The 15,841-nt window shown below is 34.5% G+C and overlaps 2 protein-coding genes across 8 annotated transcripts; both read right to left on the bottom strand.

The window, feature by feature from the left end:
* Positions 1–1,495: 1,495 nt before the first annotated feature.
* Positions 1,496–15,167, bottom strand: LOC107847329 (transcription factor BIM2). Of its 7 annotated transcripts, none has more exons than XR_007047165.1 (9): positions 15,016–15,167; positions 14,808–14,933; positions 13,982–14,072; positions 13,283–13,352; positions 13,107–13,202; positions 11,037–11,437; positions 10,238–10,367; positions 2,380–10,105; positions 1,496–2,279 (listed from the first exon to the last, which is right to left on the bottom strand). XR_007047165.1 is itself a non-coding variant. In XM_047399471.1 (8 exons), exons 2-8 carry the CDS (start codon positions 14,902–14,904, stop codon positions 10,001–10,003), a joined length of 990 nt encoding a protein of 329 aa, XP_047255427.1. In that variant the 5' UTR covers positions 14,905–14,933; positions 15,016–15,167; the 3' UTR covers positions 1,496–10,000. The 7 variants fall into 7 exon arrangements, 4 of the variants coding, with proteins under 4 accessions (XP_047255427.1, XP_047255430.1, XP_047255429.1 ...); XR_007047164.1 differs by having other exon boundaries at positions 3,213–10,105; XR_007047166.1 differs by having other exon boundaries at positions 1,496–3,373; positions 9,932–10,105.
* On the bottom strand, positions 1,698–2,749 carry LOC124888780. The gene is made up of 4 exons (XM_047400071.1): positions 2,633–2,749; positions 2,380–2,484; positions 2,175–2,279; positions 1,698–2,006 (listed from the first exon to the last, which is right to left on the bottom strand). The coding sequence occupies exons 1-4, from the start codon at positions 2,747–2,749 to the stop codon at positions 1,698–1,700; spliced, it is 636 nt and encodes a 211-aa protein (XP_047256027.1).
* Positions 15,168–15,841: the final 674 nt, after the last annotated feature.

The raw sequence follows: 15,841 nt of genomic DNA, 5'->3' as shown, positions 1-15,841 counted from the left end.
TTATCCATAAATTTTCAAATATTTTTGACAATACAGTTTTGAATGAATATTTGGGTGAAATTTCACCATATGTTTGATCATAATGTTTGGGAGACATGTCACTCTTATAAGACATTTCACTCTTATAAGTTTTCAAAAAATGAAATTTGACTTAAATACTAATTTTTTCTAGTATATGAAAATTTAGATATTTGTCAAAATTATTTGTCAAATAATGACTAGTTGTATGGGCAAACATTATTTATCAAGTTTTTTTCTCAAAAATTACTTAAAAAATCTATGGCCGAATGAATCCTTAAAATTTCATTAGATCAATTCAATATTTTAAAATTTAAATTTTGATATTCAAAAATTATACGGAATGTGATATAAATTGTAATTTTTTTCATGTCAATTTTAAAATATTACTCAAAATTTATATTATTTGACTCTAAAAAAGAAAATTATCATAAATACTTCTTCTATTCACTTTTACTTGACAATTCCGAATGTCACAAGTAAAATAAAGGGACATATAGTGTTATGGTTAGTTGTTTACCTTAAATTATTGTCATGAGTCATGTGATCCAAATTGATATTTCACGAGTTAGGCAACTAATAAGTGTGAACTAGTCCATACGTTACAATAATTAAGGTCCATCCTTTTTCAATAATGGGGTTCTTATTACTTCTTCAATTTATTTTTATTTATGATCCATCGCCTTTTAGATCAAACTGTATGAATTTTAATTAATATTTGAACATGTATTTTTTTCTATCATATTTAACATCAAAATAATTGTAGCTTAGAGTATTATTCGTATAGCTTCGAACCTTTAAATATTTAATTAATTTACTTTAAATTAGCTTAAAAGTTTAGTCATATTGACTTTCGTAAAGGAAAGTCACGACAAATAAAAATAAACGGAGGAAGTAGGCGACTAATGTTCTTGATGCTTTGATTTTGCAGAAAAGGGTGAAGGAGCTTTAGCTCTTAGTGTGTGAGCTTTGATGAAGACTAGCTTAACTTTTCTATGAACATCTTGACCTTCTCCACGAATCGGAACGATGAATATGAAATAGAATGATTTCGAGGACAAAAGTCGCTAGTATATTGTGAACTAGATCCAAGAAGGGTTATGCAAGATTCAGAAAGCGTAGAAGATGTATATAAAATCTAGAACAACTCTTTCTCGCGATAAAGTTCATCGAAAGATTAAAAAAAGTTAAGGTTCATTGTTGAGAAAAGGCTTCACGAAAGCCAAATGAAAATGGGCAGCTAATGCACAACACATTCCACGTTATCAAGGTAAAGGCTGCGCTCAGGCTAAGGGATGTGATATAGACAACCAAACCTAATGCAAACATTAGTGGCTGCTTCCATGGCTCAAATCTGTAACCTGTACGTCACACGGAGACAACTTTAACACATCAACAACCCAACTTTGAAGAATGAAATAAACGCAGAGAAGTAATTCTTGTTGTAAGTCTCATTTTCAAGCATAGGCATGTCAAGTAAAAGCACAAGCAGTAAGCACTATAATAACAAAGTTGAAGACAATATATCCACATTAGTTTATATCCCAAAACTGATGGCAATTAGGCAAAAACTCAAGTGATACTACTGCATCAACATTTGGTTCTGTCAATTCACATCAACTTCCAAAACATTTGTGCAAAGGGATCATGGCTTGATGAAGGACTTGTGAAAGTGCAAATCAAACACGACGGGGATTTGAATGCTTATCCAACTTGTATTCAACTTCTGCATTGGGTGATGCCCGCTCAAATTTTATTAGCTCAGCGAGGATTTTGATTGTTGCAGATTCTTCAACTAGACATGGCTCGATTAGCATTCTCATCATCTTGGGAGACTTGGCGAACGGAAGCTTCATAAGCTGTAATCCAGGGATTGTGCCATTAGTTTGCATTAGCTTAACTTCCCTGAGGTGAATAAATGTCACATCTGAGAAGCGTCCCACTTGAAGAGATTCAAGAGCAGGTATATCATTGTCATCGGACTCCACCTAAGGAAAAATGAACCGAAACTCACTTTCTGTGTTTATTGATGATTTAAGAAGCAAGGAGATAAGAAGTCAAGTTAGAGAGATGTATAAAACGAGAGAAAAGAGAACTTTAATTTCCATAGATTGTAAATTCGGGAAGCTTCTTATCTAACAAAGAGCACATGAAACCTCATCCGAGTCAGACAGATATATACTCGATATGCTGAGATGTTTGACACAATAAAGATCGTAGGAAAGCTTCATTGGTACTTCACCAGCTCCTGCAGCAAAAGACTAGGAAGAAAATACCAAAAATCAAAATGACTCAAAGCCCAAAAGGTGTTTTGTGATTGAAAATGCATTAATTACATTGACGGCATGAAGCAACATTTACCATGTCATTCAAGTGGAGGTGCTCGAGCGCAGAGAAAGACTCAAAAAGCTTAGAGATATTACATTTTCCAGCTCCCACATAATATTCCCTATGCGAAAACGAAAGCTTTGCAAGAAGAGGGATATTTTTAAACAGACAGATCTTATATTGCCTACGTAGTCAAAGGATCTCAGCATGGGAGCACTTCTTATAACTTATAAGTCATCTGATATATATTCTTCATTCAATTTCTAGTATCTTCCTCTCAGCTCACCTGGCCATAGTAGTTACGCTTGGTTGAATCTTGGCTAAATTCCAATGAGGTTCTAGAAATGGTTTCTTTGAATATTTTGTACAGGTGCAATCCCCTCCACATCCCATGCGCATACATGATCCTCAACAATGGGAAAAGGAATGTGACAAAGGGAAAGAAATAAAATCTTGTGTTAACCAATCAATAGGGGCTCCATACTCCCTTTACAGAAATAACTTTGGAGATCATTTAAGGACATGGACATTGGTGCAAGAGAGTGGGGATATGGTTTTCAAGCAACTCTAAGCAGTAGATTCTGAATTGGAAAGAGCTGCAACAGCAGCAACAACAACGTACTCAATGTAACACTACAAGTGGGGTCTGAGGAGGGTAGAGTGTACGCGAACCATACTCCTACCTTGAGAGGTAGAGAGGCTGTTTCCGAGAGACCCTCGGCTTGAAAAAGAAACATTGTAAGTACAATAGAACAGTTGGCTAGTTTAAGTTCATGAAACAACATATAGTAATAGAAATCGTAGGGCAAGAACTACAAGAGTTATACTACTACTGCAGGTATGAAAGGAGAAGCTAGGCAACCTACCACTTGGGACCATTGCAAATGCACTTGTTCTTCACTGACGTAAGTTCTGTTGATGAACAACTGATCTCCATTTGCATGTTCTCTGGTTTTCTTATCATTTTTGTGTTGCAATGGGCTCTCTATACATACTCAATGATGCATTTATTTCATTACAACTTCATCTGTAGAATTTTTAACTATTGTTAGATTTGTTTAAAATGCCTGAACACAACACATTTCACTCCAGGATACAGAAAATACTCCACCCGCTGCCGATCAATTTATGGAGGAATTTCAGGATACAAACAATGATGAAGAGTTGAAGCAAAGCTCAAAAGAGGCTGAAGAAATAGATACAACTATAGCATGACAATACCAAGTCTAATCAATTCAAGTTTGCATCATCAGTTGAGTGTATAGTGTATAGCCATGTAGTTTTTATCTCATTCAAATATTTATTGTATGTTCTAGCAATGCTTTCTTCTATCATCTTCCTAGTTTGTAGTTACAAATAGATTCTACATGTTTCAAGTTAGAAGTTAAATTTATATTTAGAAGCGCATGTTGCTATACTATAATACAAATTTCTTGTTTTAAGCCATGTATCTTGCTCGCTATGCTAGTAACTTTAGGAATTTAATCTAATGTATGTAAATGTAGAATCTAAGTTGGTTGAAATTAGTAGACATACATTGCAATGTTTAATTCAAAACTAGAAACTTAACGGTCGATAGTTCTTGTTTGATTTTAAAACTGAACTTCAATAATTGCTAACAAAGTAATGTTCTCTAACAAGTTTGCTAGCATGACTTAACCAGAAAATCACTGGGGAAAGCCAAAGAAGCTGGGACACTAATAAGAATCACAGTTGCTAAAACATCTGCAAACTTTGTCTTGTCAATACTTTTAGCTTCAAGAAAGGCACCCTTCCCCAGAGTGGGACTAGAGTTAAATTTCATGAAAATTTTGCTAACAACATCATAGAATACCGGCTTTTCATAGCCTCAGAAGGAAAAAACCATATTTCCCCACCATGCAGTTTGCATTGTCTCTTCAACTTACAAACAACACCATATCCCATGTATTCTCACAAGTGGAGTCTGGAAGGATAGAGTGTACGCATACCTTGTCCCTACCGCACTATCAAAAAAATCACTATTTTACCATTGAATTTTCCACTAAAACTGTTCAGTGCCTATTCCCACATATACTTTTATTGAATTAGTGGGAAAAGAAAAAATAATAGTATTTTTACAAGGAAAAAATTAGGAAGCTTCCCAGCGTCCCCTCTACACATTTTCCCAATGTGCGACAGTTTAGTGGGAACTGGATGGGAAAATTATAACACAAATTCCCTCTGATTTGCTCTATAGTGAAAACCTCTGTTTCTAGTAGTGCCTCTTTTAACTTATCGAGAGGAAAAATTTTCATGGTTGAACAATCCTAAACTTCTCCTCTCTGATGTTGAAGTAGTTGATAGAATGGAATAGATCAGTTCAATAAAGTGTCTCATAGAGGAAAATACATCCCTAGGAAAAAATATGGGAGAAGACTTTTCGCGGATTATTTCTCTCCAAGAGTTGGTTTCTAGAGTTAGAATCTTGATCATTTGACGATATTTGTAATGAAACAATTTGTATTTTTCTATAACTAGATTAAATCCGGAAACAATTAGGACCCCATTTGTCTTGATATCTAAGAAAGGATGGAAAGACTTTTATCTCCTTGTAGCGACATTGTATAAGTAAACTTTAGTAGCTTCATAGTTCTTAACACAAACAAGGCCGTTGCAATGATTTGAATAGGTAATTATCTCTGATCTTGTATCAGAATAATAATGATGAGGTGTTAGATAAATATTTGAGTTGGATTCCTGGATTCTTTAAAATCGTAGGTATTTATGATGAATGATAAGACCACGAATAACAAGATAAATGAGAAATACACCAAAAGAGACATAATAATTTAACGTGGTTCGGTCAATCGACTTACATCCATAAAAGGAGATAAACAATCCACTATATAAAAGAGAGTACAAACTGTCAAGAAAGACGGTCCACACAATTCACTTAGAATAAAAAGAGGTTCACACAAGTGATACTGCAACATTTGTGTCTCACAAAGTCTTCCCCAAACGAAACTCTCAAACCCCTAGGACTACATTGTGGATGCTACAAAACTAGAAGAAAGGAGCCTCTATTTATAGAGTCTATACCTTTTTCCTACAAGAATAAGGATTAGCCAAATATGGTGAATATATTTTCCTTTTCCTAAAAGGAAACCCAATTATGATACTTGAAGGAAAACCCAATTATGGTAAGAAAGTTAGGACAAACACCAACAGAAACTTTAGGTAATTTGAGGGGGTACTTTTATCTTTTTTTTTTTTTTAAAGCTAAACCCTAACCATAACTCCAAGTTGCATCGGAGATTGGTGAAAGTTTGTAGAGAATCATTTATTATTGCAGATTATTTACCTTTTGGTATAACCCTTGTATACGACCGACCTTTTATGATTGAAAATATAGTTATTTGATCCAAAAAAAAACCTTATAATAACACGATGTCTACAACAACATATAAAAATAATTATAATAAAGAGTTACAAAATTTGGGTTTTATGAAATATTATCAAACCATAAGCTCGCTTTGTTAAGTTTTTTACGGTTCGATTTTGAATTAATGATGTAGTCATTTTAGATCCTCAATTTAAGCTTTATGATGGGCTTTTTTTTTGTTAATATTCATATCAAATTGCACTAATAATTTGTAATTCCCACCAACATCTTCAGAAAATTTGGTATTATAAGTACAACGACAAACTCTTGATATAGAAAGGTATCACAAAAGGAAAAGTAGAGTTGTAATTGAATTACATAGATCAAGCTCAGCCAAGTCAACTCGCGGGTACAAATTTTTCAACAACATACCCAATGTAGTTACACTAAGTGGGGTCTGGGGAAGATAGAGTGTATGCAGACTTACCTCTACCTCACTGAAGTTTTCGGTAGACCCTCGGTTCAAAACAAAAGTACTCCATAATGGAAGTACAAGAGACTATAGATAGTAACAAAAACAACATATAGTAATAGAACAGTATAGCAGCAAAATAATACTATAACCAGGCTACACAAGACAATAGATAGTAGAAAAATCGAAGAACAAAGAACTATGAGATTAGTCCTATGACTACTATTGAGGCCCACTAGATAATGCACTCTTGCCTATTAGTGTGGACACAATCCTACCTATTAACCTTCTATCCCGATTCGTGTCCTCCAAAACCTTCTTATCTAAGGTCATGTACGCCATGTCCTATCTAATCACCTATCCCCACTACTTTTTCGGTCTATCTCTACCTCTTTTGAATCCATCCATAGCCAACCTCTCATCTCACCCCTCCGCATCTTTTCATCACATGCCCGAATCATCTCAACCTTATTTCCTGCATCTTGTCCTCCATTGAAGTCACTCCCATCTTGTCTCAGATATCCCCATTTTTTATCCTACCTCACTTAATATTCTTCAAATTTGGTAAAAGTGAAGAATAATGAGGATGATCCTTTGAAATTAAAACTTGATATTTCCCCATATGAACAAATATTATTAATTGCACACTGTTGAGTAAAACCAAAAAGATTGTATAACCATAGTCTTGATCAAGTTGAAGCTTAAACCTTAAAGCTTTCCACGTTTTCTATTTCTGCCACGATTTTAACCATGAACTTCAAGGTTTTGCCTCACTTTTTAGGGGTGGGAGATTTGTTTCTTCTTTCAAACGTGCTACTAAAACATGTACTTTTTATATATATATATATATATATATATATATATATATATATATATATATATATTTCTTTCTTATTTAGCAGAAGAAGTTGGCTAAGTATGGTATTGAATTTGTTTAGGAATAGAAAACGTGGAAAACTTTAACGTTTAATTAACAATTAAAGCTCAACAACTCGATCAAGGCTATGCCTATTAGTTACCGTCTTTTTGGTTTTACTCCATAGAGTGCAATTGATAATGTTTGTTCATTCAGGGAAATATCAAGTTTCGACCCCACAGGATCATCCTCATTATTCTTCAATTTTACTAAATTTGAAGAATATTAGGATAGATCGAATAAAAAATGAGGATATCTGAGACAAAGTGGAGGTAACATCGGTGGAAGATAAAACGTAGAAAGCGAGGTTGAGATGATTCGTGCATGCGGTGAGAAGATGCACGGATTCCCCAATGCGGAGGGGTGAGGTTGAATATGGATGGATTCAAAAGAGGTAGAGGTAAACCAAAATTTTTTTGAGGAGAGGTGATTAGATTGGACATGACGTAGTGAAGCTTACCGATGACATGACCTTAGATAAGAAGGCGTGAAAGACAAAAATTAGAATAGAAGATTAGGCGGTAGGAATGCATCCATACTAGTAGCTGCAAGAGTGCATTATCTAGTTGGCCTTAATAGTAGTCAAAGGACTACTCTCGTAGTTCCTTGTTCTCCGATTTTTGTTACTATATATTTATACTACTACATGTTGTTTCTGTTACTATCTATTGTCTCTTGTACTTTCATTATGGGCTATTTTTGTCTTGAGCCGAAGGTCTATCGGAAACAACTTCTCTACACATCTGAGGTAAAGGTAAAGTTTGCGTACAGTCGACCCTCCAAGAGTTTGTGTTTGTACTTACAATACCAAATTTTTTGAAGATGGTGGGAAATTACAAATTATTAATGCAATTAGATATGAATATTAACAAAAAGAAGCCCAACATGAAGCTTAAATTAAGGATCGAACGTGAAGAAAGCATTAATCGAAAATCGGACGGTAAAAAACTGAATAAAGCGAGCTTACGTTTTGATAATATTTCATAAAATCCAAAATTTTGTAACTCTTTTACTATTATTATTATTTTTATCTGTTGTTGTAGACATCATGTTATTATAAACTTGAAAGATTGTTTTGATGCTTTTGTTTTTGTCATATTTCATTCATGTTTATACTATTTCGTGGTTAAGATTTTTTTTTCTTTTTTCTGGATCAGATAAATGTATATTCAATCATAAACATGGCCAGAATGTATGCCATATACAACGAGTATATAAAAAGGTAAAGAATTTACACTAATAAATAATTCTTTGCAAACTCCCCCAATCTCCTATACAACTTGAAATTATGGTTAAGATTTAGCTTTATAAAAGTAAGAATATGATCTTGAATTCGTGAATATCACTTTAATATATTACCAAGATAATGCATATTTTAATTAAACTGAAAACGCCAATATTCAACGATCACTGTATTTAATTTGGGTATCTTTTTTTTCTCATCCACCATAAATTTCTACTATGTTAAAGAATTTTGGAATTCAACTCAAATATTTACGGCTCACGCCTCATTATTATTATTCTGACACAAGATCAGAGATAATTACCTATTTAAATCATTGCAACAACCTTGTTTGTGTTAAGTACTATGAAGCTACAAAAGTTTACTGATATAATGTTGCCACAAGGAAATAAAAGTCTTGCCATTCTCTTTGAGATATCTAGACAAATGGGGTCTAATTGTTTCTGGATTTGATCTAGTCGTCGAAAAATACAATTTGTTTCATGTGCTTCACTATAAAAATCACCAAATGATCAAGATTTTAACTCTAGGAACCAACTCCCACGGAGAAATAATCCCCAAAAATTCATCTCCCAATTTTTTTTCTAGGGGATGCTTTCCTCTACGAGACACTGTATTGAACCGATTCATCCATCCTATCAACTACTTCAACATTAGAGAGGAGATGTTTAGGATTATTCAAACCCGAAAATTTTTCATCCCAGTAAGTTAAAGAGGCACTATCAGATACAAAGGTTTTTCTTATACAACAAATCAGTGGGAATTTGTGTTATCAAAAATAATTTTCCCACCCAGTTCCCACCAAACCAGCTCACTAGGAAAATGCATGGTGGGAACATTGGGGAGCTTCCTAATTTTTTTTCTAGTGAAAACAACTACTATTTTTTCTTTTCCCATTGATTCAATAAAAATATCTGTGGGAATAGCCACTGAACATTTTTTAGTGAGAAATTCAATGGTAAAATAATGATTTCTTGATAGTGAGGTAGGGATAAAGTATGTGTACACTCTATCCTTTCCAAATCCCACTTGTGAGGATACATAGGATATGTTGTTGTTTGTAAGTTGAAGAGAATGCAAACTGCATTGTGGGGAAAACTGTTTTTTTCCTTCCAAGGGTAAGAAAAGCCGGTTAGGTTGCCTTGTTTGAAGCAACTGAAAGCCTTCTTTGGCGTTTCCCACGGACATTCTATTAAGTCATGCTACCATAAGTCATGCTACCATATTTTGTTGAGAACATTCCCCTGTTAAACATCTATCGAGGTTAAGTTTTAAAATCAAACAAGAACTATCGACCGTCCAGTTTCTAGTTTTGAACTAAACATTGCAAGGTATGCCTACTAATTTGAACCAACTTAGATTCTACATTGACATACATTAGATTAAATTCCAAAAATTACTAGCATAGAGAGCAAGATACATGGCTTAAAACAAGAAATTTGTAGCATAACATAGCATTCCAACATGTGCTTCTAAATATAAATTTTGACTTTAGACTCGGAACATGTAAAATCCGTTTTTAACTACAGACAAGGAAGATGAAAGAACACATTGCTAGAACATACGATAAATACTTGAATGAGATATAAACTACATGGCTATACACTCAACTGATGATTTAGGTGGAGGTGATGCAAACTTGAGTTGATTAGACCTGGTATTGCCATGCTATAGTTGCATCTATTTCTTCAGCCTCTTTTGAGCTCGCTCCAACTCTTCATCATTGTTTGTATCCTTAGATTCCTCCATAAATTGATCGCCAGCAGGTGGAGGATTTTCTGTATCCTAGAGTGAAATGTGTATAGCATTGGTCAGCTAAATACGGTGATGGGAGTACGCTCGTGAATGACTACATATTCTTGTGGTTACCAACTACGTTTGCTTCTCATTTTAAAGAAGTGGGAAAAAACTTCATACCTTAGCAACAGATGGCCCCAAGCCCATTCCCTTCAATGGCTGCTTCCCTATCTTAATCTGCACTGATAGAGTTGCCTGTGAAAGAACAAGACCAGAAGTTTCTAGCGCTTGTGTGAACGAATCAAGTAACCTGAGTAAAAGCAAATGAATCATCAAAGGTCAGCGTGCAGTAATAATATATTGATATCATTAGATTGCAAACATTCATCGTGACATGAATCTCAAGAAAAGTTGTCGCAATGTAAGAGGTATGAACCAGTAATTATTCTCTTGAACAACAACTCTGCATACATATGTAGTTGTATATGAAGTTAAAAGAAAACTATAGATATTATCCTTTTTACTTTAAGATTCCAATAATAACTCAGCTTCACATATTTCAGTTTTCAAGTATAAAGATGAGAATATAAGTACTATTTCTGGATATTGTGCTAGGATATATATAAGCCAGTAATGTGAAACGCAAGTTTTTTGGCATACAAAAACTACGACTCATTAACTAGAGAAATTTCAACCTAGGCAATCACGATTGTTTAAATATTTCAAACCAGTGATGAGAGATACACAAGTTTCATCATAACAAAAAAGACATACTTAAGATACTCGAGATATCACCACATTTATTCATGCAACATTATTATGTAACAGAGATTGCAGGCCTTTAAAACATCAAAGCAGCATGTAGACGACTACTAACAAGAAAAGAAAACCAAGAAGATGCCTGCAGTAGACAACTAACAACAGAGGCTACACACTTCATTTAATCCTATAAACTCCAAAAGTAAAGTAATTTACTCACGCTTTAGAGTAAGTATTTGAAATGCTAATTGTGCCGTCTTCTATCACGAACTCCTGATTATTCAGAGCATTCGTGGCGCTGGGCCATACATTAGAAGCAGGTGTGGGTAGCAAGTCAGAGAAGGCACTATCGCTTTGAACAGGGACTGGCATAGTGGTCGGAGTAGGCATCGATGTTGCAATTGCCCTGCTAACTAGATCCTTTTCTGTATCCATTGATCTATAGGAAACATCACCACCAGGATGAGATTCAAGTGGATTCTGCTGGTTTGCTTGAATAGATGAAGTGTCGGTTAAAAGATTCTCATCAAACCATCCAGAATATGTTGGTCCTGAGTCAATACCATTCTTCAAGGCTTGAGGGTTTGCCGGATAACTCTGTGCACACCACTGACTGTTTCTCTGAAGGATTTCAAAAGTAGCCACAAATTTTAACTAAATAGTAAACACATATTGTTTCCATTTTGAAGTATATCTAGTCATGCACCTCACCAAGATGCATACACAGTTTAGGTAGTTAATAGCACAATTTACATTGCACCTATGGAGTTATAATTGCCTAAATAGCATCCCCCTTGTATAGCCTAAGTTGCATCAATGGAACTTTACATTTGGAAGAGAAAGTAAAGTGGAAGGCGTGGGATATGTCATAATCTTGCAGGTCTAACTGCCAACACCAGAAAGGAATAGTTAGCGATATATCAGATGCATGCAAAATATAGACCAATCTTCACAGAGGCAGAGGCGGAGTAAGGATTTTTTCTTAGGGGGTTCAAAATCTGAAGAAAAACTCATCGAAGGGGGTTCAACATCTAGAATACATAAATAAAAATCATTTTAACCATGAATTAATAATATAATTTTTCGTCGAAGGGGGTTCGGACTAGGCTAGCTCCGCCTCTGAATCTTTTGAAACCATGAACACGTTCATATATATAATGATGGAAAGATAAAAAGTAATGGAACCACAAAATGCGAGCACAATGCATATACCCAGTGAAATCCCACAAAGTGGGGTCTAGGGAGGGTAGAGTATATGTAGACCTTAACCCTATATTGTGAAGGTAGACAGGTTGTTTCCGAAGCAGCACAAAGGAGTAATGTAAAGGAAAAATGGTAGTGAAGAAAACATGCAACTAATACGAAAGCAGTGCAATCAAGGAACAACAACATCAACCAACAAATGACCTGAAATTACATGCACATCAATGATCACCAGAGAGTGGTGCATGTTTTTTTTTTTTTTTTTTTTTTTTGTTTCTTTTTGTGTGTGGGGGGGGGGGGGGGGAGTGCAAAACAGAGGGAGTTTTCTTTCCATTTGACTCAACTTAAGAACGTTTTGCAGAAAATGGATGCAATTATGTGGAGTCTGGTAGATAGACTAGAGCTAAATGTGTCTTTAACAAGTACAGCTGTAAAGATCAGCTCTGAATTATTCTGGAACTTCTGTCCCTGTTATAACAATACTGCATTACCTGTCAGTAAAAATGACAATACCATTTCGTATAAGATCCTACTTCTTTTTTTCTTGGTTTCCCATCCGGTGTCCAGTATCCGCATTGGAGCCCGATTAATCCGGATTCGCGCCGGGTAGGGCCCATTCAGGGGTAGCACTCCCTACCAAGGATTATTCCATACCCAGGGCTCGAACCCGAGACCTCTGGTTAAGGAAGGAGCAACCCCATCCACTGCACCACATCCTTTGGTGGTCATATAAGATCCTATTTGTTATCATTGAGCATTACTCATGTGTAACTTTCCCTGTATTTAACCTTTGTTAAAACTACAGAGAATTGCACTGATAAACTTGATTATTCCCCTCATGCTTGGTGGGATTTATAGTACTGCAATTTCAGCAAGTGTATAATTTTACAGTCAGAATCCTAATCAAATCATTACTAATTGATGTGAATTGCATAATATTAACAAACTGAACCAAGAGTACTTGACTACTTTCGGTTAGAGGAGTAAATATTTCGCACAGCTAAGAGCTAGAGTCCATTTCAAAAGTTCACAACCAAAAAAGTTATGATGACAATAGAGATGTTATAAAAATAGGTACATAATTTACCCATGGCATAAGTTTTGAAGGCGCCGAGCTCAAAGGTTGATTCGATCCTTCATACTTCTGCACTGTCTCCTGTAAATACTGTACGTATTGAATTACCTGCATACAAACATCAAAAGACGCCAATAAATCTAAACTTTAAAGGAGAAGAATGTAAAAGTTTTCTTTCTAAAATGTACCTCTAACAAGAATGACGCATTATCTCGTTTTTGCTCAGTCTGGGGCATCAAATTTCTCAACATCTGAAATCTAGAGATAGACAGAAAGCTTTGTCTTCAGGCATTTTAAGCAAGTCTGACAATATTTAAAAATTCTAAAGATAAAGTCGTAATGAAATAAATGCATCATATTGTAAATCCCGTATTATCTCTTTCAGCCATCATAACCGACTGAATTTAGACTATTCTTGCATTGGAAAATCATAGCCCCACTCTTTTGCACCAATGTCCAAGTCCTTAATTGATCTCCATCTGTAAAGGGAGTATGAAGCCCCTATTGATTGGTCAGCACAAAATCTTTTTCTTTCCCTTTATCTCTTTCCTTTTCCCATTTGTTGAGGATCACAAACGTGCATGGGGTGTGGAGGAGATTGCACCCGTACAAAATATGCAAGGAAACCATTTCTAGAACCTCATTGGAATTTAACCAAGATTCAACCAAACGTAACTACTATGGCCAGGTGAGCTGAGAGGAAGATACTAGAAACTGAATGAAGTATATATCAGATGACTTATAAGAAATATGTGATCAGCAATTACAACTTGCAACTATAAGAAAAAAGTTTTTCATGTGCAAGTACGTGAAGCCATTGCATTGTAAGTCATCTTATTGTTCTTTTTGAATCAACTATTACTGAAATTAGAAAATTAAAAACAAACCTCTCATTGATCTTACTCCTCCGACGCTTCTCTGTTTCTGAATGCTTTGACCTAATTGCATTTGCCTTGTCAATGTTCTTCCCGTCTGTCACTTCCAACAAGAAAAAAAAAACACATTTTTTAACAACTGATGATACAAACAACAACAACAAACCCACTATGAGCAAAAGGGTAGCCTGATGCGCTAAAGCTCCCTGCTATGAGCAAGGTCCAGAGAATGGCTAAACCACAAGACTAATACGAATACTCCGGGACCAGGAAAGCAATGCACTCGACAACCTACTAACCTTCAAAATCAAAATTCTCAGCTTTTCTATTCACACTTCAAAATCCACCTAAAAAAATGCTTTCTTGCAGTAAATTACTACCATTAAACTACAGAAACACTACCATCAAAATTTTCAGAATTTCGATTCACACTTCAAAATCCTCCTAAAAGAAAGGCTTTACTTGCACGAAATTCTACCATAAAACTACACAAACACTACCACCAAAATATTAAAAATTTCAATTCACACTACAAAATCCACCTAAAAAATACTTTCTAGCACAAAATTTAACCATAGAACTACACTAACACTAACATCAAAATTTTCAGAATCTCTATTCACACTTCAAAATCCACCTCAAAAAAAGGCTTTCTTGCAGTAAAATTCTACCATAAAACTACACAACTAATAAAAACTCGGTGATTCTTCCCTGGCCATGGCAGGTATCCTATGAAATTAGTCGAGATGCATGAAAGTTAGCGCGGACACCACGATTATCAAAAACAAACAAACAAAAAAAACTACACAAACACTTGCATCAAAAATATTCAACAAACCTTTGGTACTGTTACTGGAAGGTGTAGCATCTCTGTTAGAACCAACATCATACTCATTCTCTTCTTCTTCCTCATGATGATTCTTTCCAGATTTCATCTTTGTTTTTTTCGAGATTTTCTGATTTTCTGCACAAATTAAAGAACCCCAATTGATTAAAACAATAAATTAACTCATTCATCAAAGAAAAATTGGAGAAAGAAGAATTACAAGTTACAGCTGTTTTGGAAAACTACACAGCTATGATCAGTGCTTTTGGTTTTATTGGCATCGGAAAATGTAAAGTTGGCTGGTTTTTTGTTTCATTAGCATCTGTTTTTAAGAATCTTTAGTGTTTTTTCTTCTTTTGGCCCTGGTGTTTAGCTGGCATTTAAAAATAGATTTTGAAGATTTATTTTTGAATATTTGTTTGACTGTAAAATTTAATTAGATTTTAAAAATTAGATTTTTAAATATTTTTAAGTTTTCAAAAAAGGGCTTGGATCACTTTTTTAGTTTTGAGGACTTTCACTTACTTTCTTCTTTTATTTCAAAATAGTTTTCACTTTTCACCTTTCATTTCTCGAGAACCAATTGACTTATTTTAAAACTGAATTTGATTATATTGCTTCAATATTTCAAAATTTTAATTTTGATATTCAAGAATTATATATAAAAACAATACATATTAAAATATTGGTCAAAGTTCATATCGTTTGACTTTCCGAAAAGAAATTGTGACAAATATTTTGAAATGGAGGAAGCATAGAACTTCAATTCTTTTTGTGAGTAAAATGCATGTTCAAATACAATTTCATATTTTAAAAATCACTACTTGAAAAATTTAAATTTTCGAGTTATAAATTTCTAACTTTAAAATCTATGATCAAACCGGAGCGATAATATTGTGATTAGTTGTTTACCTTAAATTATTGTCATGAGTCATATGATCCAATTAGATATTTCACGAGTTACAAGTATGAAGTTGTCAAAAGGTTACAATAATTTGTGGTGTTCTTTATTAGATGCATTATAATGAGTGCAAATGTTTTTCTCT

The sequence above is a fragment of the Capsicum annuum genome, chromosome 11 (genome assembly GCF_002878395.1).
Source record: "Capsicum annuum cultivar UCD-10X-F1 chromosome 11, UCD10Xv1.1, whole genome shotgun sequence".
Taxonomy (NCBI): domain Eukaryota; kingdom Viridiplantae; phylum Streptophyta; class Magnoliopsida; order Solanales; family Solanaceae; genus Capsicum; species Capsicum annuum.
This window is presented reverse-complemented; position numbering and strand designations above follow the sequence as displayed.